We start from the raw sequence: 25,581 nt of genomic DNA, 5'->3' as shown, positions 1-25,581 counted from the left end.
GACAGCAGCGAAATTACCGCGGTACTTAATATCCGTCATTGTACAGGTATTTCAGTGAGGGGATTTTATCACTTCCTCTAAAAAGTGAGGTACGGGGTAAAAGCAACAAGGAAGCAGTCAGTGTAAAAATGGCGACTGGAAGAGGACCAGTTACCAAGAATTTCGGGGGCTGGATTCAGCGTCTCCAGGGGACGATCATGGACGCTGTCGGCCCGACGAAGTTATACGTGGATAAGAAAGTAATCGAGAAAGTCTGGAAGCTTATGGACAAGGTAGTAAAACAATGTCAGCACCCGAAAATGAATCTGAAGAACAGCCCTCCGTTCATCCTAGACATTCTTCCTGATACGTATCAACATTTGAAGCTGATCTATTCCAAGTATGAGAATCGGATGGAGCAGCTTAACGATTGCGAATACTTCAAACTCTACATTGACAATCTTATGAAGAAGTGCAAACAGACATTGAATTTATTTAAGGACGGTAAAGAAAAGATATTCGACGAGAACTCTCACTACCGACGAAACTTGACCAAGTTGTCGCTAGTTTTCTCCCACATGCTGGCAGAGCTGAAAGCTCTGTTCCCTCACGGAGTTTTCACGGGGGACACGTACAGGATCACTAAAGGAGACGCAGCAGACTGGTGGAAGAAAGCATTTGGAGACAGGTGCGTTGAGTGTGGAAGTTGTGTATTGGTCTTGCAGGTTCAGTTGAATGGGCGTGTGTGAGGTCCATTGGTTGTGACATATTAGTCACCCAAATCTCCCTAATGTAAATCACAGCATTCTGTTGGTATGGTCAGTGGGTCTGAGCCATGAGTCAGTCAATGTCCATTTGTTGTTAATTAACTGAGATTTAATTAAGGAGATTAGTTTTTTAAAACATATCGTCGGACAAGGATAATTCCACAGTGTCTGTCCTGTCGGTTTGTTCTCTCCGAGCGTGTTCTCTCTCCTTCTATGTACGATACATGCTTATTCCAGTGGCAGATCCAGAGATATTTTCTGACAGTCTTCCAAATTATCTTTGCTGATCCATCCTCCATTTTTTGACCGTCTTTCGACAGCAAAAATTAGATACCCGTCAGTGTAAACTTGAAAATCTGACCGTCTTCTGGAAGACCCAGAAGACGGCCTAAATCCGCCCCTGTATTCGTCAAACTTAAATTAATGAAGCCATGCAAGGTATTTAGTTTACTGCAAAATTGACCCTCCCCCCCCCCTCTCTCTCTCTCTCCCTCCCTCTCTCTCTCTCTCTCTCTCTCTCTCTCTCTCAATTCATCATATCCACAATACAGTGTCTGTGGCTGTAATTTTCAACAAAATGTGTTAGTTAGATGTTAGATCTGGTGTAGCCACATAATTAGATTATATGTCAAGTGCAAAGTGTGGGAGAGAAAGAGAAAGATGGTTCATAAGAGATAAAATAGTCTTTCGGCATGATCAGGTAAATTAAAATATAAATAAAAAAATTAATTTTTTCTACTGTCATATCTGAAGATAACACTCATAAACATAATACTGTATATATAGAGAGAGAGATAAAAAAAATAGTTCTTTTCAGTGTCTCTATTTATGAGTATAGTTGGTTGGATATTTCAACTAGGACAACATATGGAAAATGCATTTCTGTTTGTACTCAGCGTGAAGAAGTACGTAACAAGCCTCTCGGATAATGTAACGCTTGCTCGAGATAAGCCTGTTTATCTCAGTAATTCCATGAAGGCCAGTGTTGCCAAGGCAACGTAGATTTAAGCCTTATTTAGTACTTGAGTGGGCATGGTGCAGCTGTCCTACTATAACTGTTGTTAATACTGAAATGATGAGAGAGGGGGATTGAAAACCCAGGCCTCTCCTTTCCCATATTTTATTAAAATTTTTCTCTTTTGTGGCTTGATTTTTCTATCTGTCATGGGAGTTATTCTGTATGGTAAAAATGTTTGACACTTCACTTTGATTTGCTTTGAATTGGTGTGATGTGTTTAAGATTTTTAAAATGGGCAATTGAGAAAGTTATTTTCTGGTTATTTTGGCTATTGCTGTCATCAATCCCGTAAAAATTGATCTCAGATCTAAGGATGGGATTCACGAGAGAGAGAGAGAGAGAGAGAGAGAGGGAGAGAAGGGGGGGGGGGGCAGAAATATCAACATCGCCTGGAGCTCCTGTTACCCCACCCACCCCCCAGCACCAAACCAGACAGCCTCATATCTTTAATGATAAATTTAAAAGAAAATTTCAGCAGACAAAACAGATGAAATGGGTAAAGTATTTATACTTGATGAAATCTGAATTATTTAGTATGTACAATTTCAAAAGATAAAAATCCCCATTTTGTTGGCCTGTTGCATAAGATATCACAGCTATTCAAACTGTTTTGATAACTGTATAAAAGAGTGAAGAAGGCCACGTAGAAGGACTACATGTATGCAATTTTTAATTCGAAAAATACAGACCACGTACAATACATACAATGAAACTGTTGTGCACAGATAAGCTATTTAAAAGATCCCCCCTAAAAAAAAAGGGGGTGCTGTCTGGCATTAAAACTAAACCAACTGGTATTACAATGTTTGGTTAGATGGAGCTGGGTTGACCCGCATTCCAGCTCCCCTGAAAAGCCTGTTTTTTTTACTGTAGGATGATTAGGATTGGTATGAGTCTGACTGTCATTTGTGGTTTGATTAGTGTGTCTGATGGGAGAGATAAGCTGCTCCACTGGGTCATGTTGATCAGCACATTGTAAACTGTCTACATGTTCCAGGAAAGCTAATGTAAACTTTGTTGTGGTTTATTTGGTTTTTATGAAAATGTCTACATTCTGCCTTTGCAACTTTGAGCAGCTTACCAATGTGCAGTGAGTTAAATCGTGCAGTAAACATAGAATAAACTGATGTTATGTTTAAAAATTGGTTTGAGAATTCCAGATTAAACTTCAAATCTAAGTGATATGTTAAACTGAAATGTAGCCAAAGACCTTCCATGTGGCATAAACCCATTACACACAGCTGTATTGATCTACAACTACTGATCTACAATACGCCGTGCAAAAAAATGAGTAAAAATGAAGACAAACTGCAACGATAAATGCAGCTCTCAAGTTTCCCTGCATCGGAGTTTCTGTAGGGGAATAATTAATCTACCTTTGAAACCCCCTGTAAAAAATTGATGATGATTGCTGCGCTGAATGAACTAGTCCTAAGCTTAATCGAGGAGACATCCTGTAAAGGGAAATCATACAAAATAATTGCACCACCATTATTGGTAGTACCAGGTAGGGAAGATTTGCCAGCAGAGGAAACAGCATTGAGGAGGATATCCACAGTGTGGGTGTCTCTGGCCACTTTCAGGTTTAACCACAGGAAAGAGGCACTTGATGGCAGCCCACTGCTTGGTGACATTTCTGTTATACGAATCAGAGGTGGGAGGGATGATGGGCAAATTACTCTGTGGACCCCTCATGACGTGCAATCAGGCGCTTCCGATACCCCCCCCCCCCCCCCCCCCCCGTGCCCTGCCCCCCACACCCTCCCTTCTGAGAATAAAAGTAGCAGTTTAACTAGGAAAGTACTTGGAGGGATCACAAATCTCTGCCAGTGCAGCTCAGTTCTCTTTGGATTAATTAATTAATTAATTAGCATTAAATTATAGTTGTATATGTAACAAATTTGTACATTATTTGGGTCAACACATGAGTGGTAATGTGATTTGGCAGTCTTATTAGACTCTTATATTTACTAGTCATAGTTTATAAGCAGGAAAAGAGAAATAAAATGATATTACAGTTCTTTTTAATGAAACAAAAAATAGGGATTTTTTTTGTTTACAGAACTTTTTTTCTTAAAATTCTGAAAAGAGATATAAGATTTTGTATTTTGTTCAAAACGGTCAGGTTGAGACCTCTAGTACTGGTATGTTACTGGTGTCTTAGAGATGTCACAGAGGGGACAGGATAAACAACTTCCTTTCTGGAAACCAGCTCATGTAAACTGATCTGTATTTCCAAGTAATGCTGCTTAATTACAGGATGCTCCACTCATTACAAAGTTAAATCTGTCACAGGGGGTTCATTTTTCCTGTCATAACAGTGATGATGTACTTAAATTAAGCATTAACTATGATTACAAGTACATTCATAGGTTCTGTACTGTATACTGCTACTAGTATCTTAATTGTGCACTGAATTACAGATACAGAGGATTTCATTTACAGTAATATCTCGAAAGGGACATATTCAAGTTTTTAAACTTAATTAATGAGTACAATTTTTTGGTCTTGGTTGCTTTGCTGTTTGAATGAGTAAAGCCACAGTATTAAGGTGTTTTCTCAGATCAGTTTCAGGAGGATAGACAGTTAAAATTTTTAGATACCAAACAAACAATCGTATTCATGGTTGCAACACATTCCAGGAAAATGTCCCTTATCTCCCAGTTTTAGTTTACCTTGTTGCACAGTTGCCACAGTCTGTTTTCTAGTAGCAGTAGTTTTTCCATAGTATTATCTTCAGTTAGGCTGTATTCCCAGAGCTTTTAGATCGATCTATCCCGGCGGGGAGTCTCACTAGATTACTGTCAGATAATCCGGCTTAAATGTCCGTCCCGCCTACTACAAGCTGTAAGGGGGTAATTAACTTTCGTGTCCGCCCAGCTGACAGCTATTTAGCATGAACCCCCAGGGAGTTAGGTCGATCTAAAGTAGATCGATATAATCTCTGGAAATGGGGTCTTAGTGTTCAATATCTAGAATATGGTTATATTGCCTGTCAATTCTGTGGCTGGTGAGAGGATTTGATTTCTCTATGTTATCAGTGTAGATCAAGACATTTCCTATCCTCAGGACTCTAAGGTTATAAGATGGGAGTATTTGTTGTGGAGTACCTATGAAGCCGTGTTCCCACTCAAAATGAGTCTGCCTAACTTACTCTGACCCATCTTAATCGAAATGGGGTCTCATGTTGAAAGACATATAACGCTTATATCTGGAGCAGTAGAAGTAGGCAGGGTCAGAAAAGGAAAAGATTTGTGCCTTTGGTGGGTTCATAGTAACCAGAAACCTGCTTTTGATAAAAAAAACTGGCTTGAAAATTGGTCTTAGGTTGTATTCCCAGAGCTTTTAGATCGATCTATCCCCGCAGGGAGTCTCACTAGATTACTGTCAGATAATCCGGCTTAAATGTCCGTCCCGCCTACTACAAGCTGTAAGAGGGTAATTAACTTTCTTGCCCGCTCGGCTGACAGCTATTAAGCGTGAACCCCCAGGGAGTTAGGTCGATCTAAAGTAGATCGATCTAATCTCTGGAAATGGGGTCTTAGATGTCAGTGTATCTCAACCCAAGATAATAAGTAGCACTTCAACCAAATGAAATATTTCACCTTTATTATAACCAGAAAGACAAATGTCTATGTTTGAAATCTGAACTACCTTATGAGTAATTTTAAAAGCAGTCTTCTTGTAATATGGGTTTATCTCGATGCATTTCTGAAATAGTCCAGAATTTTGGTATAAAAGATTAGACATGTTTTAGGTAGTGTGTGTGTGTGTGTGTGTATGTGTGTGGATGGATGGGCGTGTGTGTAGATGAATTGGAAGGTATATGCACATGCACGTGTGTGTGTGTGTGTGTGTGTGTGTGTGTGTGTGTGTGTGTGTGTGTGTGTGTGTGTGTGTGTGTGTAAATGTATACGTGGATGGATGGGCATGTGTGTAGGATGGTAGTGTGTGTGGGCGTGTGGGGGGGAGTTTGGGTATGAACTGGCTCCAGATACCCATTTTACTCTTGCCATTTATGTTGTAGTGAGATAGGTGGGCTCAGCTTGACTTGAAAAAAAATGCATGGCTTATGGTGGCCTCTAGCTGACATGTGTTATACTAGGTGTTAATTTATTCTCTCAACTTTTTTTTTTTCTTCGTTTTGCTTTCATTTGTTGTCAAGGATGAGGAGGTGGAGTGGGGGAAAGTGAAAGGGAAATGACGGAATAAAATGTCATTAAATATCCTTAATTGATATGTGTTAATTTATTTCGTTTAATGACAATTTGCACAATTTGTAAGTGTTAAGTAAGTATTTACGTCATGTTATTAGGGGACTGACGTATGTAGTATGTATCTATGTATACTATGTTTGTTTGTTAGGTTACTAGTAGCAGTCTGTGCCAAAAAACAATTTAATTAGTCTTTTGTTATTTTGGGCTACTAAGGGTTAAGAAGTCTTCTGGTCTAGAGCAACAAGCAGCACTAGCAGTTACTGGACAATTTAAAGCCTTAACAGAGTTTTACTGTCTCAGCTTCCATTTAAAATAATAGTATTTGGTCAATCATGGAGCCAGCATTAATGCTGTGGAATGGGTTAGGAGTTCTGATGGAACACTAAATGCAGTTAAATTCAAAGTGATTGTTGGTAGGAGAATTTGCTTTGTCAACTGCCCCCCCCCCCGACCCCCCCATCACATAACAATGTTTATAAATACAGTATTAGCACTTGAAAATGGTCACGAATGTCATATTGACATGATTTTGCTCATCATCCAAACGTGACATAAAGCTTTTAGCTCACGTTAAATTTAGTAACTTGTGACACCCCAAAAACATGATTGCAAACACCAGTGCCTAGATCATATATCACCATGGCAATTTAATCAAATGATATCAGTATCGATGGAGACGTTTTTATTAATAGTCCCCTTGTTACATTTTTAGACAGTTCTGTTCTGACTGTTTATTTTCATGCAGTATAGAAATCTGAGCCTGACATTACTCAGTTCTTCCCTTTCATTTCCTGATTAGTTCCCTTTTCTGTAATGACACTTATACATCACTTGGACCAAAATGATTTTAAAGCCCATTGTTGCTAGTTGTGGCATGTCATTTCATTGTAGTAATTGCAGAGGCTGTGAATGTATTTTGATATTTTATCATGTAGGTCTTTTAAAATTATGATTTACCTCTGTGACAACTTTCACATCCATTAACCTTATTTTTTACGTCTTTAGCTATTTTCCTATCTGTTGAGTGCATTGGGTTTAAGATCATTGTGTGTGTGTGTGTGTGTGTTTGTGTGTGTGTGTGTGTGTGTGTGTGTGTGTGTGTGAGAGAGAGAGAGAGAGAGAGAGAGAGACTGGGGAGATGGTTGTTTGAGAAAAATAAAAACAATTTTCACATACTCAGGACTGATTTCTCAACCCATCTCTGCACTTACACAAAGAAGTTTTACACCGTAAACCATTTCCATTTGTGAAGGGGACTCTGCAGTCAGCTTAACAAAATGACACACTTCCTCCTGGCATTACTAGTTAGTAGAATACAGAAAAGCTGGTGATTATAAGAGCATGATGGAAACAAGAGGAGTGTCTTTAAGATAAGCTGATTGCACTTAACGAGTTTCCCCACAGAGTTGGGTCAATCTACGCACACCAATAGTGTGTATGGCAATGCGGTCTTACTAGCATTAATTGGACTCATTACATTCATTCTTGTTCATATTTTTCCAGGCCGGTGGTATCATGGAAACTGTTCCGACAGTCTATTAACGAGGTCCACACAATCAATTCTTCCCTGGAAGCTCTGGCCCTGAAGTCCACCATTGATTTGAGTTGTAATGACTTTATTTCTGTGTTTGAGTTTGATGTTTTTGCCAGGTGAGTATGGTGAACAAGTACCACTTATCTCCGTTTAGAATACCCGCATCAAAATATGATGTATTTTGAATATTAGTCCATGATTGATACTTTCACTACTTTATTTCATGGACTTAAATTTGACTTGTTTCCAAGAAAATTCTGTCTTGATGTTAGGTGTATTGTGTATGATGAGGCTATCAATATAATAATGGTTAAGTCATGTTTTTTAAAGAAAATACATTTTATTTTGTTGAAGTTGTTTTAAGCATATATGCATCACAGAAATGTGCATTATGTACAATATAAATGGAATATTATATAAAAAGGCTAATACAAATAAATAAATAAATTATTTATTTATTTATTTATTTATTTATTTATTTATTTATTTATTTATTTATCAGCAGTTTTATTATTTATAAAACAGATAATTTGAATTTATATGAATATGTTGATTTTTTCAGACTATTTCAACCCTGGGGTAATTTGCTGAGGAACTGGAACGTTCTGGCGGTGACCCACCCTGGCTACGTGGCGTTTCTGACGTATGACGAAGTCAAAGCACGACTTCATAAATACATTACCAAACCAGGAAGGTATGTGTTGTAAATGCAGTTACTTATTTTACACTAGCATGCATGTTTCACACCCAATTTAGTCAGATAGGAAATGTTTGTCAATGAAATTGAAATACCTCATGAGTAGAACCCTGGACAGTAAACTACATGAATCATTTGTTTTCACCCCTGAGCGTCTTTTACACCCACTTTGGAAATGAGGATGAAAACTTTGTCACTGTGCTATGATTTCAGTTGTGATCGTGCATGTTTGGAGTTATAAATGCTAAGATATTGAATTGCAGTCAAGTCATGCTTGTCCCATCTTTCAGGATATAAGAGTTTTAGACCCCGATTTGATTTTTTTCTCTCATTTTTTGAACTCAAGAATTGAACTCAAATATGTAACTATTTCAATAATCTGTTTTCAAACTAAATGTTTTGTATAACAATTCCCTCTCTCTTGTGTTCCAATCATATATTATATATAACAAATTCCACTCCCTCTACATTCCAGCTATGTGTTTCGCCTAAGCTGTACAAGGCTAGGACAGTGGGCAATTGGCTACGTGACCACAGACGGTCAGATCCTTCAGACCATCCCTCAGAATAAGTCCCTGTGCCAGGCACTACTAGATGGACAACGTGAGGGATTGTAAGTACTTGGGTATTCATTACAGGCAACTCAAGGGCCTGTTACAGTACACAAAATTACATAAGGTCAAATATTGGTGTAGGGACCATTCAGAATGAAGATTGTCGACCTAGCTTATACACATTAATGCCACAAGGACCATCACAGATCACTTGTTATTATTTCTAGAAAAAAGAGAGAGAGAGAGATGACTAGAGGACAACTATTTTCAGAAAGTTAATTGCCCTAACTTTCATACCAACATGTTAATGACCCTCACAATCATACTAAGTCTTACTGTTCCAGTTACCTATATCCCGACGGCCGGAATATCAACCCTGACCTCAGTTACCTTGTAAATGACCTTGAGGAGGACCACGTGCAGGTGACGCAGGAGCAGTACGAGCTGTACTGCGAGATGGGTTCCACGTTCCAGCTGTGTAAGATTTGTGCCGAGAACGACAAAGATATTAGGATAGAACCGTGTGGCCATTTGCTGTGTACACCTTGTCTTAACGCATGGCAGGTCAGTGGCGCGACTTGCCTGATGTGTTTTGTATTTATTTATTTATTTATTTATTTATTTATTTATTTATTTATTTAGATGAATTTCAATATATTTAGCTTAAAAATAAAAAATGGTCTTATTTCCATTCATCATTTATGTAGTGGAAAAAAGTCTTTTGATTTAAGCAAAAATATGTTGATTTAAAGATATTTTTCATTTATTATTGATTTCATGAAGTTATGTTGGATAACAAAAAAATAGTAAAAGTAAGTAATTTTTAGTAAACTAAACAGGTTGTGAAAATATGTTTAGTCATCTAAGTAAAAAATTAATTTTTGTCACTAGAGATATAACAGAAAGTGAAAAACCTGTTTCACTTCAATATCAGTGTTGGACATCAATTTCGATATCTTTATTTCCCTATGCCAGGACAAGGACGGACAGAGCTGCCCTTTCTGCAGGACGGAGATCAAAGGGACGGAGAGCGTGGTCGTGGATCCCTTTGACCCCAAAACTGTCAGCAAGCTACGAGACAAGGAGAAGAAGGGGACGGGAGGTCTGTCACCCTCTGAGCACTCGGACGATGATCAAAATTCTACATTTGAGGTAAAGGTCATTCAGATTTGGTGTTAGTGGTTGATTTGAATTTTTACTTTGGGGTTGATGGAGTGGAGAAAAAGTGATAAAGGGAAAAAATGCCAGCATTGTTTTTCAGTTATGTATGCATGCAGAACATTTTTAGGGAGATAAAGCAGTGTTTCCCCCTCGTGGCTTTTGATTTTGACCCCCCCTCCCTCCCCCCTTAAGAATCGAGCTTGGGATCTATTAGTTTGATTGGTTTGTTTTTTGTTATATTTATTTATTATTTATATATTTATTTATTATTTTTCTACTTACAACTTAATTACAACTTTATTGCAGACACTGAAATTTCATCTGAGCACTTTTCCTAAGGGGCATATGATCTCATTAAGTGCTGAATTATCTGGTTCATGAATTGCTCTCACTCGGTTTGTCCCCTTTGCACACACAGCCAACGTTCTGAGACAAAAAAAAAAAAGATACTGACACCACTGTCATAGTTAAATGTGTTGTTTGATGCTAAACTTCAGTTGTTTGAATTGATTGTAGGCTGTTTGTATTGCATTTGGTTATTTTAGTTGAAATGAAGCTTAATCATTGTATTGTGTATACATTTAGAAGTTGTGTTTTTGACTGGAAATGTTTTAGATTAAATGTTAATGAGGTGATTTTTTGCAAATTTATGTACTTCAGAATAGATTGTTTTTTTTTTTCTGACTGATTTTTCTTATAGAGGCACAGATTATTAGCATGACAAAGCTTGAATATAATCAGATTTCTCAATTTATAGATTGTTGTTTCTCAGATATAAACATCTTTTTGAATTGTAGTGTTAGTGTACGTTTCAATGGTTGATCTTTTTTCTAAGAAAAAATACTAAATTTAAAGACATAATAATTTAACTAGCCCTGTCTAATTTCTCAGGCATCACAATGTATAAGGTCAACTCTCATGTTTTTGAAAAGAGCACAATAACATTGATTATGTAAAAAAATGTGTTTGTTCCTGAGAAACATTGATCTAAACCAACCATTGCCCTGCTTTGACTGTTTTAAGAAATATTCTAACCTTATCTTGGTCTTCTTTTTTGCTTACAGATGAAGGTAAAAAATACAAATGATTTTTATTTTCTCACTTTTTGTGGTGTAGCTTTTGTAGATGCAGCTTAGCACAGTTTACGTGTCTGTGTTTGTAGATAACAGCTGTTCAGTTACGATTACTTTGAAATTATAACATTTTACATATAATTAAAAGACAGTTGTCTGTAGTGGATGTTTGCATGGTCCTAGGTGAACTTTCAGTGGGTTTCACTGATAAGAACTGATAGGGTTATTACTAACTTAAAACAATGCTGGATTTGTCTGTTTTAAGAGTACTTAACTAACTCAAAATACTGTTAAACTAGCCTCCTCTCAGATTAATTGAAAAACAGATGGACTTTCATTTAGAAGCAGAAAACAGTGCATGTGACAAGAGACAACCAAACAACATATTTATGTGAGCAAAGTCACAACTAGACTTACTAATGTACTGGAATTAATCTATCTGACATAATCATCAGGTCACCAAATACTGGTCTCCCATATGGAAACTTGAGAACTGTTCAAGCCATGAATTTTTATAACTATGTCAGCTGTAGAGAAGAGTAGAAGAAATAGCTCTGCAAATTTCACAAAAACTCAACTGAAAAAAATTCAATTTTAGAAAATTCTGTAAAGTCCCTTAATAATTTTTCAGGTATTTACTCACTCCATTGAGTTCCAAATTATACATAAATGTACATTTTTATAACCACATTTATCTTCACAAAGTTCATTCTTTATACTTTCACTCCATGCTCCATGCATTACTTATATTTTCAACCAGTGTAAATTTGACAGGGAGTAGTGAATTATTATTACTTTAAAAAGAATCTGGCTTGCTTTTGACAAACAATGTATCTAAAAAGAAAAAATAGGAAAATCTCAGTCTATGAAAATTCAATATAAGACGCTAAACCTGGTCTTCATGTGACAATAGACACGCATGCACGCTTGCACGCACACACACTTGTAGGTCCAACAGAGCTTTTTTGCTGATCATGAGTAAAAATTGAAGCTGTTGATTGCCTGCATGAAAAAATCCCAATGAAAAGCTTTTTGAAGTGTTCTGACTGCCATATTGCCATAATATTCATACTGCTCAAAGGTGGTGTATTTTGCATGCTTTTATGAGCAACTGTGACAAATTCCTTTCTAAGGCCGCAACAGCAGACTGACAGATCTGCCCATATCAAATATGGCCTACCCACTTGAATGCTTGTTGAGTAATCCCCTCGGGGAATCTGTTCTGTGTGAAATCAGGAATAAAACGACAAGCTTTTTAGTGGGTCACTAAATTTGATTGGCAGATCTGTAAGTCTGCTGTTGTGAATTGCGGACTTATAGAGAAGTGGCTTAAAGGTTGTACTTGATGGCAGACGTCCATGTTTAAGGGCATGTTTTGACCACAAAAATTTTTGTTTGTCTTTAACATGTCCAGCAACATTTCTGAGATCATATTTCCCTTATAGGCTGCTTTTTTTTTTTTTTTTGCATTTCAGAAAATTACAAATTTTATGCAATTTTACTTCAAAATGTTACAAACTTTGTAGACTAACAGAGAATCAGAAAAACTGAGATATTGTAGATGATGGGTTGTGTTCCTATTGGCTGGGGATGTCCTCTTCCTCAAGCATGGGTATAAATATCAACATTAGAAAGTCCAATCTGTTGTAACCACCCTGAGCTTCAGAGCTAACTTGACACTAACCTTTTCACTGTAGCCTATCTCCATCGTGTCAAGTAACCTCTGACGAAAATAGTTTGACCTATTTTATATAAGCCAATCGAATCCATGTTTCAAAATTTTTCACCAAAGTTTGGTGAAAACGCTGATTGGTTGATCGTCAATCGGCAATCCTCGGCTGATTCCGCAAGCTCCATACTAACAACATAGTTATTGTCGAGTGCGGAGACATCCGAGTAGTTCCGAGTGGTTCCGAGTGCATAACCGTACACAAAGAAAGCGTGGAGTATATCGGAATTGAAACCAGAGCAGTATGATGCCCTGCATCATTATCTACTGAGGGATGATGTATTTTGCGTGCTGCCCACAGATTACGGCAAGTCCCTGATATTCAGCCTTATCTTTGATTGGTCCGGATTTGAACAAAGCGCGCTTTGACTCGTTCGCGTTCATTGGCTAGATCGTTCAATGAGTCATTGAGTGCGGGCTTTAAATTTGATTGGCGGGCGGCGGGGGCACTCGAATCTGGTCAGAGGTTACTTGACACGATGGAGATAGGCTACAGTGAAAAGGTTAGTGTCAAGTTAGCTCTGAAGCTCAGGGTGGTTGTAACATGTTTAGTGCTGAATTTTGTCTGACAAATCTACTGATGTGTGTACTGTGATTGATTGGTATTGGTGTTTAAGTGTTATTAATAACATATTTATATATCTGGATGAATATCTGTGATTGTTTTATATTTGTATTTATTGGCATTGTTTTCAGAAATTTTATGTTATCAGTTTAGCTTTTAAAGGAAATGTAATAAAACGGAATAATTGTATGTTAATGCACTGCTGTACTTCTTGAATTAGAAAGAATTAAGAAGTAAGCTGAACTGGAAATAGACCTTATGTATTGCTTGAAAGACATCCATATGATGTTAATAGAACTAAGTTTGTAAATAAGACTGGGTTAACCCCCTGTGATTGAAGATTTGTATCATTATAACTCTTAAAACAACTTTCATATAGTCTACCACAGTTCTATAAATCTACATGGTGCATTCATGTAATAATTGCCTGCTTGCCTTAGGCTTTTTAATATCCAGTCTCGATTACTTTTTTTGCTTCGTTGCTTTCGTTGTTTTAAAGAGTTTAACTTACCTCTTTTGCTGCGTACTTGAGAACTCAAAATGCCATAAATCACATGATTCTCTCAGTCGAGTCCTCTGTTTGTTCTACAGGACCCAGGGCAATGGTTGCTAGTCACTTTAGGAGACAAAACAGGAGGTCACGCAGCAGAACAGGTAAACACAGTGTGATGGCTGTTGATGTTTTGATGGGGAAGGCCATTTTCTAGGTCCTAGCCTTTGCTGCGATAATGCCACATTTAATTACTTCATTCATAACATGTTAATGCTTTGATATAATGTACAATATGAGAAGCAGGTAATGAGCTAAAATGCTATCTACTAGTACAGCTCTTGTCAGTACTTAAAAAACAAGATTTTTAATAACAATTTTTTGATTTCACTAAATGAATTTTTCAGGATTTGTCTCCTCATGTCCGACGGCGAGATCTCCCGCCTCCTGTCCCGCCCAGACGTCTGTCACCAGGTCCCTCCCCTCGCCACTCCCCCGGCTCTTCACCTAAAGCAACAAGGTAAGTAAACTGTCACAAGCCACTCCCCCCTTTTTTTTTTCTTTCCAAAGTCTGTACACAATTCAGTTGAATAGAGATAAAGCAGTATTTTCTTTAATGTAGATCTTGGATAAGTGCCTCTGCTATTTAATACAGTAAGGACCGTCTTTTTCGTATTTCACCTTCAGCTTAATGGTATATATTATTCCTTCAGGCGACCGCCCCCTGCCCCGCTCCCTGAAGACGAAGATGATGTGCCTAACTACGAGGCCCCAGTTCCCAGTCCGTTGCGTAAGGAGGCTCCCCATACTGCACCACTCACTTCACCACTGGCACATAATGCAGATGTTAATGGCGACCCTAGCGGTGAGTGGTTATGATTGTGAATTGACAGCAGATAAAATATAGATACTCACACAAGCTATTTACTTAAAAATATTGTTTTAACTGAATGCCAATAGACTTTTCTTGTATTAGATGAAATAATATTCTTTACGTAGTCTACAGTGCATTACAATTTGCAGTGCTGGGGGCGGGGGCTGTCAAAAACAAAATTTGATATGATAACTTTAGTAGTATGGGGAAATGCTATATGTTTTTCCAATCTCTTTTGCCTTTTGTAAAGATGGTAAAGAAGTTTTTTAAATAATAAACATAATTTTGTCCTCCCTTCATCATTCATGATCAAGGGTTGAAACGTCTCATAAGAAAAAATATATTAACCCTTTTTGAAAGCAATTATATTATTTTTACCAGCATGAATCTTAACTTTTGATTCATGCATGTATGTGTATATAGTATAATACTCAACTGTCATATTCTAGTTCCCTATGCAGAACTAACCTACGACATCCCTATACCGTGGCACCACTCCCTAGAATATGTGCATATATACATATAAACATATATTTATCCATCTGTCATATTCTAGTTCCCTATGCAGAGCTAACCTACGACATCCCTATACCGCGGCACCACTCCCTAGAACACCTGGAGCCGCGGCAACAACAGCATGACGACGACAAGGCCGGCAGGAAACGGCACTCCGCAGAGGGCCCTGGTACTGCCAACCAACATTCCAGTCAACATAGAGACCAAGACACCAGTCACAATACAGGTGAGTTGACAGGATCTACATAGTCTGTGGGACGTCCATGAGGAACAGAGGGGGTAATGGGCTGCCCTTTCCTTCCCCTTCTTTCTGCCAAAAAACAGTATAGCAAGCAAAATGAAACAAGAACCAAGCAATTTCCTTCACTGTACTTGTGTTATACATTTTAGTATAATTACCTTTGTGAACTATTTTACAAAGCTAAAAAGAGTAAGAAAAAAATGCTGTTCTTGTGCCCCCCACCTCCTGTCAAAATCCAGGGTCTGCCAGTGCCAGGGGTATTAAGTCCTTGTTATAGTTCATGAATTATATATAAAAATTGAGATTGGCAGTCTTACTTTAATGCTCATGTTATCTCTATATCTCATTGCCAATTGTCATATGACTGTACATTATTATACACATTTCCTAGGTCATTAAAATGACATGACTAATGGAATGTTCCATGTTATATTTTATATTGTAGGTCACTTCCATGTGCCCAGTGACTACGACCTTCCTCCCCCACCACCAACCAGGGAACAGTCATTTAAAGGCAGCTCCTATCATAGGTATATCACCAGAAATATCCAAAAACCACAACTTATCTTTCTCTTTGCATAATTTACCCTGCACTTCAGATCTGAGCCATGCCTCTTCATTTTCAAATCTCCATATCAATAAGATTTTTAGTTGACAATCAACTTCTGTGGGTGTACATGAAAGTTTGGAAATGAAGAAGCTGTCTAATATCAGTTCTTTTTACTCTATACAAATGACTATACAGAAGTTGGTTTTCATACTTAAAATCCTTCCATGGTAGACAAAGCATTTCAAGAATCTTAGGGTCTGCAGTTGATGTGAGGCTTTTTGTGTTCAGCAAACCATGGCCTAGTCTCTGCTTTTTATGTACAGACACAGATGTGTCTGTACATATTGCCATCACCTGCGTCTGTCGTCGCCGATCATGTCGCCGTCGCCGTCGCCGTGCACTTTCAGCGTTAACACCATAAGTGGAAGACAGTTTTACTTTTTGGCTTTATATTTACATAGCTGACTAAAATTCATAAAACGCAGGTCAAGTTCGAAAATCAGCATGATCGGGCCATTATTGTAGAATTTATGCTGTTTTTTCACTTTTTAGCATATATGCAACACTGTTAACACATTTCAAGGAAAACCGATAGGCCTGTTGTCATGAAACTCACAGGAGTAATCAATCTTACTAAGACTCAGATCAAGTTCGAAAATCGGCATGATCGGGCCACTATTTTAGTAGTTATGCTGTTTTTTTCACTTTTTAGCATATATGCAACACTGTTAACACATTTCAAGGAAAACCGATGGGCCTGTTGTCATGAAACTCACAGGAGTAATCATTCTTACTAAAACACAGGTCAAGTTCGAAAATCAGCATAATCGGGCCATTATTTTATAAGTTATGCTGTTTTTTCACATTTCCTCAGATTCAATTCTTAGGCATGTTAACAGTCTCATTATTTAACTAATAAGATTCGCAAAAGTGTTTGTTTGACATTTCCTGCATCTTTACAACATTGTTAGTTGATTATGTAAAAATGATGGTAAACTTGGTATCATGTATTGTATAATAGAGTTTCAAAAATGGAAATAAACTCATATCATTGCAGTTTGTCAGATTTAATCATTCACTATGTTCAGATACTCCTAATGGAGGAAATTGGACATTGAACACTGTTCTATTGATATTTTTCCCATCTCATCAATTTTCTTAGTTGATCATATAAAAATGGCAGTAAATTGTTAATTTTGTTATATGTAAAAAAATTGTTAAAAATGGAAAAAAACACATTTCAGGACAGTGCTGTCTTGTTAGGATTGGCATGCAGTTCAAATTAGAAAGCCAGGTCAATAGGGTTATCATTTATTATTGAATTTATGCAATTTTGTGTGAAATTTTCATTTTTCTCATTCTGGCACTTTCTAAGTATAAACTTGAACTCTGATGGGCCTGAAGCCTTATACTTTTACTTTCGTCGTTGTTACCTGTTGTGCATAATTAAAATTTGATGTTGACTGTGCAGTAAAACATAATGTGTTATTGCATCAGAATTGGTAGTCTCCTATTTTGTGCATTATTGTTTTGTGCTTTTCTTAAGATGTGACTTATGGGCCTGAAAGACCTTTGAGAGGGTCAGTCTGTTAAAATCCCTTGGGTATCACTTAGCTAATTTCTGAGTTATAAAATCATTTGCCTAATTGATAGGCCATTAAAGGAGATTACATAAAGCACACTTGTTGATATTTCCTTGTAAACTCCCAAATGTTAAGCTCTCTGCTAGATTAATAATAAGGAAGCATTGATAATTATGCAGGTTATTATATATATATATATAATCAAAGATAAAAAGTTTGAATAGCAGCTTCATTGAAATTATATTTACCTCAGGCTCTGCCTAGGAGGTTATATTTTCATTCCTGTTTGTCTGTCATCAACATAACTCAAAAAGTTATGGACCGATTTTGCTGAAATTTTCAGGAACTGTCAGAATTGGGCCAAAGAGGACAATGATTAGTTTTTAGTGGTGGTCTGGCTCAATAATCAATCAATAATCAACAATAATCAACAATAGCTGCCTTGGCAGAGGTCTGCACTCTCGGTGGTTTTCTAGTTTTGTTATATTTTCCTTTACAATTTTTTCTCAAACACTTGCATTTGTGACTTTTAACTCTCATCTGCTCGAGGCTCTGCACATTTTCTGTATTTCCACTTAAGCAATTGTATTGTTTTTTATGTCTTTAAACATTATATAAAATTATTTTATGCACTGTCATCATTTTTCAAATATTGAGACTTTCATCATGTGACTATAGTCTCTCATGGTCCTGAAACTGTAATCTTATTGAAGGGGTGGATTGCGACCATCTTCTGGGTCTTCTTGAAGACAGGTTATTAAGTTTATATTGACTGGTATCTATTTTTTTCTGTTGGAAGACCATCAAAATGGAGGATGGATCAACATAGATACTTTGGAATACTGTCAGAAAATATCTCAGGGTCCACTCCTGTTATTGACCATGTTACCTGTTGTACATGATTAAAATTCAGTGTTGACTGACAGTGCTATTATAAGCATTATTTATTATTGCATTAAAATTGACAAAATGACCTTTTTCTGCATCTTTATTTTCTGTTTTTTGTCTGTACATTTGACAGCTTTGCTGCCTTGTTAATTTTTTCACATCAGTATTTGGTGCAATTTGAATGCAAAAGTTACCAAAATGTGGCAAATTCACCATATTTTCTGCAAATAAAGGTATATATAGATAATATCTCTAACATATTCCCTTTCAGTCTGATTTATTGATAAGCATTTCATCATACTTTCCTGTTTCATTACAGTCCAACAGAAAATCCAATTCCTCCTGCAAGAAGAGACAAGTTAAAAGAAAGTAACAAAGAAAATGACGACCGCTGTGGAAGTCTTAATGAGCAACATTTGGACGAACTACTTCGAGAGGGACATGCACGCAGTGCCGCAATACGAGCCTTACTGATTGCAAAAAATAACATTGATATGGCAAGAGAAATATTGCAGCAATTTGTCCCAAGGACATAGCATTTTCATCTTGGGCTTGGCCCATTAATTCTGATTGGTTTAAGTTCTTGGTTGCCATGGGCAAAGAAACCGGTGATTCTGATTGGCCGGTTCTTGGTGGCCAGGAGTGAAGAAACCAGTAATTGTGATTGGTTAATTCTTTGTTGCATGGGTGAAGAGTAGAAGTTTCATATTGCACTGTTAGAGTCCTATAAAAACAAAGTTATGTCCATCATTGTAAACACAAGTTTCCCGTGAATGATGTATGCATATAATGTGGTCAGCTTAGAGTTCTTTCTAGAGTCTTCTCAAAATGCATCCTCTGTTGTCAGGTCAGAGAAGATGAGGTGAAGTACCTGGTCTTGCTCATGTATTCAATAGACACCTTCCATTGCTGTCACCCGTAGTTCCTTCAGTGATGTAAAAAAAAAACACAATTGGAGATCAGAAAGGGCAAAACACTGCCATTTGTAACGATTTTTTATGGACAGACACTATTTTGGTTTGTTTATGTATTTAATTATTGTAAGTGCAAGGAAATGGGCCCATTTATACCTATCAAGGCAAGCTCTACAAGGCACCCCTTATATTGCACAATGGGCCCTCCCATGTGAGTGCATCAGAGGAGTTCACTAAACATCTAAGGGGTGTAGGGATATTGCAATGTCCGTGTGTGTGTCTGTGTATAAACACATGGTGTACTTCCATTTTAAACTGACTGGATCAGTTGTAGTTGTAGTTTTAATGGCATTGAATAGTAAGTGCAATGTCACAGGAAACCCATATTGATCATGATATATAAATACACTGATATAATCCCATCATATGTGTAATAAGATATATATTTAATGTGTAATATAAATAAGAAATTCCATGATTGATTCTATAGCACCAATGTAAATGAAGAAATGATAAGGTGTTTTTAATATGCGATTTTACTTTGCCTAAAATGGTTTGTATTAAATGAACCAGTTTTAATGTGAAAAGGTCAACAACAGATAATGTGACTAACAATCACAGTCAAAATCTGATGTGACTGTAAAAAAAGTAGCCATTATGTATATCTTTCCTTTACAAGGAGCTGAGGTGACAGTTTTAATAAGTAATCATGTGGTCAGAGGTGAAAAAAAAACATGGATAGATACAGTAAGATACTGGTTAATATGCTGCTCTTTGCAGTCTTATGGTAATTTTTTTCAGTTTTTCCCTTTCTTCTTGATAAGAAGATATGTGATACAGTAATATTATAATGTTATAAAATTTTCAACTGATCATTTGTCCCAAGGAATAAATTGCACAGCTGACAATGTTGCATATTTGGTACGACTCTCTGATCAGCCTCCCTTGATTGATTAGAAAGACAGATTTAATCATTATGATGTTGACTACGAACAACTTGAGAGTACATATGAATAGTGCTACAAACACCCATGGTTTAATTGTTGAAAAAAATGAAATTAAAAAATAATTTGAAAAACGGCAAAGTCAGTGCTCACTATTACATGTTGCATTCAGTAATGTAAGAAATAGGTACTATGTTCCTTATGCCAGCTCAAAATCATGTAGATATGAAAATAAGGTGATTCCTGCAAATATTTTAGCTGCAAAATGCTTGATTTTATACCGCAAATTCACCTGGATAAATGTTTCCCTCAAATTTTGCTTGACATTTTCAATTCTACACTACATATTTGTGGCAATATGGGATTTGTACTTTATCGTTTTGTTTTAAAAGCAACATACTTGTTAAAGTAGATAAGAAGTCATAATATGAGCAAAGGTGTTTATTTTTGTAATATAATACAGTTACACAGTATTGGCATGAGATAAACTATTATTATATATTGAGGCAACTCTTGAAAAGGTACAGCATTTGCTTGACCAAAGCAGCCCTTCAAAGATAATTTCAGAGGAAATACACCAAGTAAAATTAGATATGCGTTAAAAGAATCAGGATCCATTCTGTGTATTTATTTGTGCATTTTCTTTTCTAACTGTATTTAGTTGTGTTAGTTGTAAGCATATATTAATTAGTCATGCCCCGTGTTGTTCTCTTATACTTGCCATATTAAATAATATCTGTTAACTACATAGATCAAAATGATCATAGGTAAAAGATTTTGTGAAATTTAATATTTCTGTAAAATTGTTATTCCCTTATCCCCAATTGTGTTGCCTTACCTTATCAGATTTTTGTTTTAACCTTCTTTGAATGTAAAAACAAGATTGGAAACCAAAAGGTGGAAGATGTAGGCCGGTCACTTTAATTATCTATGCTAAAGTGGTGCATTGACTGTGGTTACATAGTTATTGTTTTCTATTTAGTAAAATTGATATGTAAGTTATAATTTAATTTTCAATCGCTACATGCACAATTGGGAAAAGCTTTTGTTTTGTTTCAAGTTTAATCTGGCAGAGAAAGAAGTGCTCACAAGCTGTAGTCTTAAGCCAATGGCTATAGCCAGTAGTCTTTAGCCAAAGACTTGAACATCCCCAGCAAGTGGCTCTATCAAATGATAAGACACACACCTGATTTTACTATATAACTAGTTAATATTCATTTAGTGAAATAATCTCAAATGTTACCCATTTAAGTGCAGAAACCTACTCAAATCAAAACAGACCAGTTCATTCAAGGTATTCTTTCTTTATTGTACAATTTAATGTTCCCAGTGTTTTGTACTGTATTTGTTACCTGGAGAAAGCATTAAAACATCATGTATTAACTCTTTAACTGTTGTTATAGTAATTGTTGTAACTCCCACAAATAGAATGTGAAGTTCCCAAATTAAACTTGGGAGTTTTGATACTTCCTGTCATGTTTTTCTAATGGTGCACACATACATTCAGACTCGAGTGAAAAATAGTTTTTATTACTGGTATTAAGTCAAAAGTACCAGTTGGAGCTTACAAGGCAGTTTCCTTTTGAGAATTGTTCGTCTTTGCCCCCTTATTAATTAGACCAGGTGCTTTCAAATTTCAATCTATTCCACAATAACAGGGGCTTCATCATCTGGCTCCGACATGAAGTCCCATTTGAATTTCTTTGTTAAATGTTCCCGGAATTTCAGACCTCTTTTCCTCAAGTCTGATCCTGGGTCAGTGCCCTCTAAATTAGAAAAGAATATCTGCAGGGTCGCAGTCAAGAAGTTGTTACTGGACACAATATCAACAAAGAAGTCCTCCGGTATTTCTCCGACTTGGAAATACAGAACCCTGATCAGTCCGCCAAACAAGTTAGGGTGGAGAGCAAGCGCCTCGTCAGACGTACACAAAACATGCACCAGTTTTTTCCACTGCTCAAACCCATCGTAATTTTGTCCAATAAGAAAACAGATGAATGCAAACTGCAGTTCTCCTAGCAAACCCATAGGATCGTCTGCGTAATGCGTGTCCAGTATCACTTTGAGCACATGACTGCTGTCCATACTGTACCGAGTGACCTGAGCAGGGGTGGCGCCCTCTGGGTATTTTCGTTTTGGAATGTCGGAAAAGTTTATCCTAGATCCTGGTTCTACTGTTAACTCTGGCAGCTGTGATTCCACTTCCTACAGATATTTGAGATAATGGGAGATGAAATAAAACTTTTAGACATGAAATGTTGTTGAAAAATTAAACTTATCACTGAATAACATGTCAATAAATTTTAGTCCCATTTATAGGTTATCTTGATAGAAAATCTTTGACAATTTATCTTAAAAACCCAATTTCCAAATTCTGCAGGTTTTGATGTAATATTATGATACAGCTCGCAGCTGATAAAAACAAGCTACCAAGTGACATTTTTCTCAAATTCAACATTTTCAAAACAAGCAGAAGAAAAAAAAATTATTTTAAACCATAAAAAAAATTTCTATTGAAAAAGTATTAGTTGATGTGAGCAACAACAGTAAGATGTTATAATAGCTGATAAAACTTTGCAACAACTGCAAGATTTTATACCAGTGAAAAACTAACCTTGTCTTGTCTTGTCCCAGATGGCGCTGTCTCCATCTCCTTGTCTGCCCTCTCTCTGCGGGACTGTGTTGTGCTCCCCTCAGATACAAGCTGCGTTACCGCAGTGATCTTACCACTCTGTGGCTGTAACCTTGACACCAGTGACTCCGTGATGTGGTTGCTAAGAGACACCCACTTTTTGTAACTGGAATAATCACGAGCTTCATTAAAAAGACAGTCCCTCTTTGTAAAATTTAATCCAAAGGCAAAGAATATCTGATATGATTATAATTCATGTGTTGAACACATTTCAATTAAAAAAAAAAAAGATAACATGTTCACAATTTAGGCTTCATATCCAAAACTGAAACCATTTAGTAATAATTCTTCTAAAAATCCAATCTTGATATTTATGAGTCATCAAAGGCTTCACATTTTCTGATATCTTAATAATTTTTTCGAGATTTAACAATTTCAGACACTCAAAACAAGCCGAATTTCTAAAAAATCCAAATTGCTGAATCACCATTTTAAGTATCTTTACAAAGAAAAAATTAAGCATTTCTCTCAAATTCATGTTGTTTGAATTAACTAAGTAATAACCGCATGTGTGTGAGTGTACCTGTCATACGGATATGCCCCAAGGTACTGATCTAACTCTTTTCTGTTGGATTCCACTCTGTCCTGTTCCTCTTTAGTCACCTCAGTGGTCTTCATGTCTGAAATAGCAATCATTAACAGTTAACATATGGCAGCCAACTGTAGAGGTTGCAAAAAAGCTGACAAAGCATACCTCAAAATGAAGGGAAAAATGGATCCATTTGAATACAAGTTGAAGGTATATATAACATTACTTGTGAAGCGATTAAACTGAGTGGCATACTTCAAATCTCGAGTGTCAGACAAAAATCAGGAATGTTATAAAGTGTATAAAGAAAATAAAAGATTGAGGTAAGATGTATCTCCCATTAATGCATGTCAAACATGAAGTGAGCCTCTCAGTCTGAATAATCACTCTCAGCATCTTATTATACATGTTACTCTGATAAACCACTTGTTAGCAAGATAGATGGTCTAAGACCTCACTTAGTGGAGTATCTATCGCCAAAAGGAGTGTAAGTGATTTATTATTCTGACAATTAAGTACCTTCTGTATTCTTGTCCCATTTCTTGATGAGCACCTCCCTCTTCTTGAAGTGGTAGAAGAACCCTGTCCTGGGACTGACATCACCTTCCTTGCTGCAGGCACTAGAAACAACAGATTACACAGTTTACATGGAATAAATTTTCTTCATCAACTCTTCATTAAGTATGTTGGAATTTTTCAATGAACTAAAACTAGGATCCAATATTATCATAAATTATTTTGGATCGTAGCCTGAAAGTACAAAAATAACAATTATTTACTTTTCTATACATATTAATGGCCCCTATATATGCCATGTATCAATACACCTCTCTCTTGCCTTTCAAAAATAATATTGCTCGCCCCCCCCCCCCCCCCCCACCACCACCACCACCAACAAACACACACACACAATCACTAAGACTGAATAACGCACCAAGTGCACGCACGTATTTCAAGACTACAAAAATAAGCACAAAGTAAACAGGATATTAAACATTAATTTACATTACCTGAAATAAACAAAGTGGACGCCAGGAGGAATCATCTTCACCCCCTTAAACTTCGGTCCAACTCGCCACGACTGGCAGTCGATCCCAAACTCCGTCCCCTGCGGCACGTCTAGAAACACCAGCATGGCTCCCTCCCGGAACAAAACCTGAGCTTGTTCCTGATCCATCCCTGATGATAAACCTCCCAGGTAATCGTTTAAAAATGCTTAACCGGTCGTGATTATACCCTGATCAGTAATTCAAAACAAGACTACTCTGGCAAATATTTTCTGTCTCGCGTACTTCGCACGTTGGTTTCAATGTAAATATAATAGGGCGGCGCTGCTATTCAAGACAGGCTTTTCCCAGTTATTGTTACAAGTGGTGTTACAAGTGGGACAACCAATATTAAGACGATAACTTAATGCTTTTATTCATTACTTTTTATGACTAACTTAACACGTGACAATAAAAGCCTAGGAACTTGATGTCCATATGTACGGACTTCGTTTGCGTTTGCCCTTTAGCTATAGGCACTTTTGCAGTAGGCCCTATTTCCCTGAAATCGGTCGTAGGCCTATATCAGGGCCGTAGCCTCCGGCGGGGGGTGGGGGGGGGTGGGGGGGGGTGGCAGCTGCCCCCCTGGGATTTGAGGTGCAAAAAAAATAATAATAATCGCAAAGGTAAAAAAAATAATTGCAAAGTTGGTATCAATTCTGTGAGAAAATGCACTCATATGTTAAAATGCACCAGAATGCAGTATTATACATACAGTTTTTAAAATTTTTCCACACCGTGGGAGGGGGACACCCCCTCCCACCCCCTCCCCCCTCGGGGGCTTCGCCCCCTTGTGTCCGCTTACTGCCCCCCCCCCCCCCCTGGCATTTTGCTCAGGCTACGGCCCTGCTGTGTACACGATCGGGGGTTAAAAGGACGTTCAAAAAACCAAGGTCTGTTATGCCAAGAAGTTATAACTTCTTGGTTATGCACTCCGGTATTAAATACATCCTGTTTTTTAATCTCCCCATTGGACCATTTGTATAGGCCTACGCATTTTCATATGAGGTCATACGTACG

General features: G+C 37.1%; 2 protein-coding genes across 3 annotated transcripts; one reads left to right on the top strand and one right to left on the bottom strand.

Annotated features, from left to right (window-relative positions):
- The first annotated feature begins 38 nt into the window (after window positions 1–38).
- On the top strand, window positions 39–21,685 carry LOC106177307 (E3 ubiquitin-protein ligase CBL). Of its 2 annotated transcripts, none has more exons than XM_013560045.2 (12): window positions 39–667; window positions 7,485–7,631; window positions 8,078–8,209; window positions 8,688–8,825; window positions 9,111–9,330; window positions 9,742–9,918; window positions 13,886–13,948; window positions 14,192–14,304; window positions 14,498–14,649; window positions 15,215–15,400; window positions 15,861–15,945; window positions 18,756–21,685. In XM_013560045.2, exons 1-12 carry the CDS (start codon window positions 129–131, stop codon window positions 18,970–18,972), a joined length of 2,169 nt encoding a protein of 722 aa, XP_013415499.2. In that variant the 5' UTR covers window positions 39–128; the 3' UTR covers window positions 18,973–21,685. The 2 variants fall into 2 exon arrangements, with proteins under 2 accessions (XP_013415499.2, XP_086873062.1); XM_087016936.1 differs by having other exon boundaries at window positions 9,742–9,924.
- LOC106177302 (protein AAR2 homolog) lies at window positions 21,583–24,838 on the bottom strand. The gene is made up of 5 exons (XM_087016940.1): window positions 24,526–24,838; window positions 24,035–24,135; window positions 23,510–23,606; window positions 22,909–23,092; window positions 21,583–22,499 (listed from the first exon to the last, which is right to left on the bottom strand). The coding sequence occupies exons 1-5, from the start codon at window positions 24,690–24,692 to the stop codon at window positions 21,936–21,938; spliced, it is 1,113 nt and encodes a 370-aa protein (XP_086873066.1). The 5' UTR covers window positions 24,693–24,838; the 3' UTR covers window positions 21,583–21,935.
- Between the last annotated feature and the right edge of the window lie 743 nt (window positions 24,839–25,581).

The sequence above is a fragment of the Lingula anatina genome, chromosome 7 (genome assembly GCF_051362555.1).
Source record: "Lingula anatina isolate TDL-2025a chromosome 7, LinAna3.0, whole genome shotgun sequence".
NCBI classification, from domain to species: Eukaryota; Metazoa; Brachiopoda; class Lingulata; order Lingulida; family Lingulidae; genus Lingula; species Lingula anatina.
Note: the sequence above shows the minus strand (reverse complement) of the source record. Positions and strands in the feature narration are given on the sequence as shown.

Bases quoted from the DNA above. Each gene is read 5' to 3' on its own strand.
- LOC106177307 (XM_087016936.1), top strand. From the start codon at position 129: ATGGCGACTGGAAGAGGACCAGTTACCAAGAATTTCGGGGGCTGGATT. The intron at 8,826-9,110 runs GTAAGTACTTGG...TTACTGTTCCAG, and splicing joins GATGGACAACGTGAGGGATT to TTACCTATATCCCGACGGCC. The intron at 14,305-14,497 runs GTAAGTAAACTG...TTATTCCTTCAG, and splicing joins TCTTCACCTAAAGCAACAAG to GCGACCGCCCCCTGCCCCGC.
- LOC106177302 (XM_087016940.1), bottom strand. From the start codon at position 24,692: ATGGATCAGGAACAAGCTCAGGTTTTGTTCCGGGAGGGAGCCATGCTG. The intron at 24,136-24,525 runs GTAATGTAAATT...TGTTGTTTCTAG, and splicing joins GTCCACTTTGTTTATTTCAG to TGCCTGCAGCAAGGAAGGTG. The intron at 23,093-23,509 runs GTACACTCACAC...TGATTATTCCAG, and splicing joins GGGGCATATCCGTATGACAG to TTACAAAAAGTGGGTGTCTC.